General features: G+C 44.1%; 1 protein-coding gene across 2 annotated transcripts in view; it reads right to left on the bottom strand.

The window, feature by feature from the left end:
* LOC138979512 (organic cation transporter protein-like) overlaps window positions 1-2,561 on the bottom strand; it is a 17,957-nt gene extending 15,396 nt beyond the window's left edge. The window contains exons 1-2 of one of the 2 annotated variants that reach the window (XM_070352241.1): window positions 2,438-2,561; window positions 921-987 (exon numbers count right to left, since the gene is read on the bottom strand). Coding sequence is in view for 1 of the 2 variants with exons in the window: in XM_070352231.1 (XP_070208332.1) it covers window positions 287-297 (11 nt within the window). In the remaining variant the exon portion in view is untranslated. Of the gene's footprint in view, window positions 1-286; window positions 313-920; window positions 988-2,437 lie in introns of those variants that run through there. The other variant, XM_070352231.1, reaches the window with a different exon arrangement.
* Window positions 2,562-5,375: the final 2,814 nt, after the last annotated feature.

Genomic DNA, 5,375 nt, shown 5'->3' on the forward strand with positions numbered 1-5,375 from the left:
TATTGGTTTTGGGGCACGGGTGGATAGAAAAATCAAGGTCATGCTGATACAGAGAACTCTCTATTCGTATTGGGTCCCACACACAAAGGAACAGGCATAATAGCCTAGTGTCAGTGCGCGTGTGTGTGTGTCTGTGAGTGTGCGTGCTTGTGTGTGCCTTACACATATATCAGAGACAGTAATATGCATTTACTACTGCGTAATGTCTCTTAATGTCCGTTGTTTATTTTCTTGTAGTCGATTTTATTGGATTTATGCTACGTTTAAAAAAAATGTCAATACTCACTGCTTTCGCATACATTTACAACAGGCGCAGGAAATATCTTTCTCAAATACAAATGTTACGTTGTGCTCGCTTGGGCTTAGTTGGTTGGTTCGTTGGTTGGTTGAATCAAGGTATTGTCTAAACACACACACACCCCCCCCACACACACACACACACACACACACACACACACGCACGCATGTACACACACACACACACACACACATACACATACACATATTATTATTATGGTGAGCTTTTTTAGCGCGAACCACAATTAACTGTGCTCTCCGCGCTTTACATATTAATTTCTGCCGTGTGAAATGGAAATTTTTTACAGACAGACAGACAAACAAACATTTTGTACACACAATATATACACACACACAAACACACACACACACACACACACACACACACACACATATATATATATACACACACACATATACACACACACAAATATAGATATATATATATACAAACACACACACGCGCCCGCACGCACGTACACAGAGGTTCTTCTCTCTCATCATCATCATCATCATCATCATCATCATCATCATCATCATCATCATCATCATCATCATCATCATCGTCGTCGTCGTACTTGATACAAGCTGTTGTGAATCTTTTCTCAATACAGTGCACTTACCTGTCAAATTATACACTCCTCGAAACAGCGCAGCTTCGAATGATCACAGCATGCGGGCCGGTTTTACCTGTCGCAAAGGTGATACAGCTATAAACATTTATTGGAATCAAGGTAACTGACACACCGTTTGTTGGTATTATACTTTGCTTTAAATGTTAGAGTTTACAGTGTGTTCATTTTTCAGCGTTAGGAGGAAGTAATTAAGCCTACACTCACACCCTTAGCACCGACACATGGTTTGCAGCTAAGTCACATTAACATTTGCTTTAGATATAAGACTGAACACGGTGTTAGGACTTTTCAGCGTGACACAAGGAATGGTTTGCTGTAAGAGAGACGTGAGCTAAGGTACACAGTACCTAGTTTAAGCACAGGCGGAAGGTATCGTTAACTGGACCACTACTTACATAGAAAGACTACAAGGTATGACACTCAGCTTCGAGTCGTCTGTGTTCTTGGAGTCGCTTCCCGCGGACAATTTTTTTGTTCAAGACGGTTTGCCTCTTCCTACAGTCTGTGTGAGGTCAAATAAATACAGTTGAATGATTGTTTTAACTGTATGTACCTTTAATTTTCAGCTGCCGTCCGCTGCAGGTTGTTTTTAACCATCATTTGGACGAATGTTCGTTTGCGAACTGCTACCCCATAGTTGGTAAGAAATCATGCATCCCGCACCGAATATGCATACCAGTGCTCATTGGTTTAAAACATATGTAAATAGTGCAGCAAAGGGAAGCTACCCACGGGAGTTTCACTTTAGGTTTTTGGCGAAGAGCCGTTTGCGGAATAAAAATGAACGAAATGAAGAAAACGTTATATTTTTGGTAAGTATTGAATTTATGAATATTCAGTTAATGACACAGGGTGTTTCAGAAGCACCTTCTTAGCATTGTTCCTTTTATAGTTAACGTAGATTTTCCTGTGCTGGCTTAGCCTAACACACAAAAGCTGCTTGGATAACGTTGGCCTCTGCCATTTCGTTGCCACTCTTCGTTGCATAACAACGGAATAATAATAACCGTGAACGGAAGCGATGCAGACGATTTCAGTCGACCAATGAAAATAATCATCGAATATCCGGTTATTAACCAATGATCGCATCGGACTACTATCTCCTCGGACATACGACGATCATCATTCGCTTGGGATCTGAGTGGTATGCCGTTGACAGACACGTTTGGTCGCACAAAATACGGTTTAAAAACATGCAGCGGACAGGCAGCTAAATATAAAAGGTACAGATAGTTAGAACATTCATTTATCACGGCATTTGTAAAGTTACAAAGATTCTTGACATTGGCAATTATTTTTTGCATAATATTTTCTTAAGTTAGTGGAGCACGACTCGAAGCTGAGTGACATACCTTGTAGTCTTTCTATGTAAGTAGTGGTCCAGTGAACGATACCTTCCGCCTGTGGTTTAAGTAGGCCACTGACATCCTATCCACTATCTGAAATGCTGAGACGAATGAGTTTTATACAGTCACTTGCACAAACAAAGAAGACATCTAGCTTACCTGGTGTGAGGTTATGTTCAAGTGGTCAGTTTAGTCTCGTTAAATACTGACCAGTGTGTCATGGTTTGGTTGATCCATTCTTGCAAGGATAGTGGAGGCAGAACATAGGAGATTTGAACGCACGTTTTATTCCACCATCTTGAATCAGGGGAAGGGAAGTTACTCCACGAGTACATATACATATTAGAAGTAGTCTCTCATTTAGTTATCGTGGAAATTATACTTAGAACATTTAGGACAAAATGTTACATCTCCCTTTTTTCAAATGAACATTTTCATAATGCGCTAAGTAAACGCTGGACTCGAAAAACTTGTTTTAAGCGTTGACATTACTATTCATATGATAACACTTATAATTGGTTATGCAAAATAGATTACAAGATGTTCTGATTGCACTGATAATTGGTTAGGCACAATCAAATAATTCACATATAAATTGACTAGATGAATACCCGCTTCGCCGGGTAGCCGGCTTCGGCGGGAAGAAGTACTTAGAGCCGAACGCCGGCTTCGCCGGGTCCGAACAATGGACCCGCCAAGCTTAGGTCCCTCCCAGATTCGTGGAATGGGAACAGTACGAAAAATGATTCAGTGGCCATAATGCCATTCCTGACCATATCGAGTCCCATCCTTGTCGACGAATGTAACCGTGTTAATCACCTTTGGAGGCGAACTCCTCTCAAACAGGATTGAGCAATTTAGAGCTTATCTCTAAGCCCTTTTGAACTGTTATGGCTTCTCAAAGGAAGGCCAGTACATACAAATACACAAAAGTCGCCAGACCACATCACAAACAGAACTGAACAATCCACAGGTGTTGCCCACATAGAGAGACACACACACACACACACACACACACACACACACACACACACACACACACACACACACAAACACAGAGAAGCCGTATATAGAGAGATAGATGACAGTGTATTTTTCGCGTGACTATAAATTGATTCGACCTTTGCACTTTTACAGTGAGGATAATTTACGGGTCCAATTTACGTTCTGGACACTGCGGTGACCTTCTAAAAAAACAGAACGCCGGGAATATCCGAAGATGCCCCCTCATACTATAGTGCACCATACGAAGGAAGGGAGGTAAACGCTGAAAACATGGAGAAGATAAGGAAGAGTTACTGGGAATGGTGAAATGAACAGAAAAACCAAAATCGGTTCAGCGCTGCGCGCTGAGAGCACGTGTTGAAATATCTCATCGATGATATTGTGTCCGGGGTGTAGCTGAATACGGTGTCCAAATTTGAAAAAGATCCACCGAGAACTTTGGCTTTGGTGTGTCGGTATGGGGGCCCGGGTAGCTGAGGTGGAACCAAAATCGGTTCAGCGCTGCGCGCTGAGAGCACGTGTTGAAATATCGACCAGGTTGTGTCCTGTCCCGGGTGTACCTGAATATGCCCACCAAATTTGAAGCAGATCCATCGAGAACTTTGGCCGTGCATCGCGCACAACCACACACACACACACACACACACACACAGACAGACAGACACTAGTCGTATATATATATAGATGCGGGCTGGTAACGCCCTCCAGGGTATATCACCTGAGTCTTTTGGCACACTGTAACACAACCCTAGTGTAATTTGAATGCGTGTTTGAAGGTATGTTTGTTGTCTATTCTTCACTTATTCCGAAGAATAATGAATCACAAGTTCCGTAGGAGTCACATGTCCATTTTATCAGGAGCCTTAATGTGACGGCCTGACTTGGTGATGTAAACACCGTGTGTTGGCGCGGTTGGTGCAACATCAGGTGGGATGTCCGACAAGGTAGTTGGTGTTGGGCTGATGGTCTCTGGTGGTAGTGGTGTCGTCTTCTTCAAGAAGCGGCGGTTGCGACGGTAGGTGCTGCCATTGCTGGTTTCAACCACAAATGATCGCGGTTCGCTGCTTTGTGCTGTGATGGTGGCAGGCTGCCACTCACTGCCTTTGGCGAGTTGGACCTGCACTGTTTCGCCGAGCTTCACTTGTGGTAGCAGTTTGGAGCCGCGGTCGTAATACTGCTTCATTTTGGCCTGCTTCTCTTCACGTCTGATGATGATATCCGCAGTGATGATGGTCTTGGGTTGCAGATGCTGCTTCGTCGTTGGCAAGATAGAGCGCAGTCGTCTTCCCATCAGAGGTTGGGCTGGGGAAGCTATGTTGTCGACTGGTGAGTTGCGATATTCGAGTATGCCTTGAAGAGTACTGCCCGTTCCACTGGCTTTGGCCTTGGTCATGATGTGTTTGACCGTTTGGACTGTTCTCTCTGCCAGGCCGTTCGACTGGGGATATCCAGGGCTGGAGGTGACATGTTGGAAGTCCCAGGTGGTGGCGAAGTTCTCGAACTCTGCTGCTGAGTACTGTGGGCCGTTGTCGCTCACAAGTGTCTCAGGGATGCCGTGTCGAGCAAAGTGTGCTGACAGTTTCCGTATGACAGCAGATGAAGTTGTTGAGTGCAGCTGGTCGACTTCAAAGTAGCGGCTGTAGTAGTCTACCGTCACGAGGTAGTCTTTTTTGTCCCAGGTGAAGAGGTCGGTAGCAACTTTTTGCCATGGTCGGGATGGGCTGCTGTGGGGTACAAGAGGCTCCTTGGGGTTTGCTTCCTGGTGTTTATTACAGATATGACAGGAAGCGACGATTTGGTGTATGTCTGTCGACATGCCTGGCCAGAAAAGAATCTCTCTTGCTCTTTGTTTCATCTTTTCAATCCCGAGGTGGCTGGAGTGGATCTTTCTGAGCATATCGGGTCCGAGTACGAAATTAATTCGTAAAAAAATCGCAGTTCTTGACTCTTTGGGTGCAAGTCAATGAAACTTGGTAGTTCTTCTAACGGATAGCTGCCTGAGGTATGACTAAAAGCCACAGGGGCTCCGTGCACCTGGATTTGACAAGTTCAGTACCTTTAAATAATAACTATGCTTGTGACAGTTCTTTTC

This window comes from Littorina saxatilis, linkage group LG1 (genome assembly GCF_037325665.1).
Source record: "Littorina saxatilis isolate snail1 linkage group LG1, US_GU_Lsax_2.0, whole genome shotgun sequence".
Lineage (NCBI taxonomy): Eukaryota > Metazoa > Mollusca > Gastropoda > Littorinimorpha > Littorinidae > Littorina > Littorina saxatilis.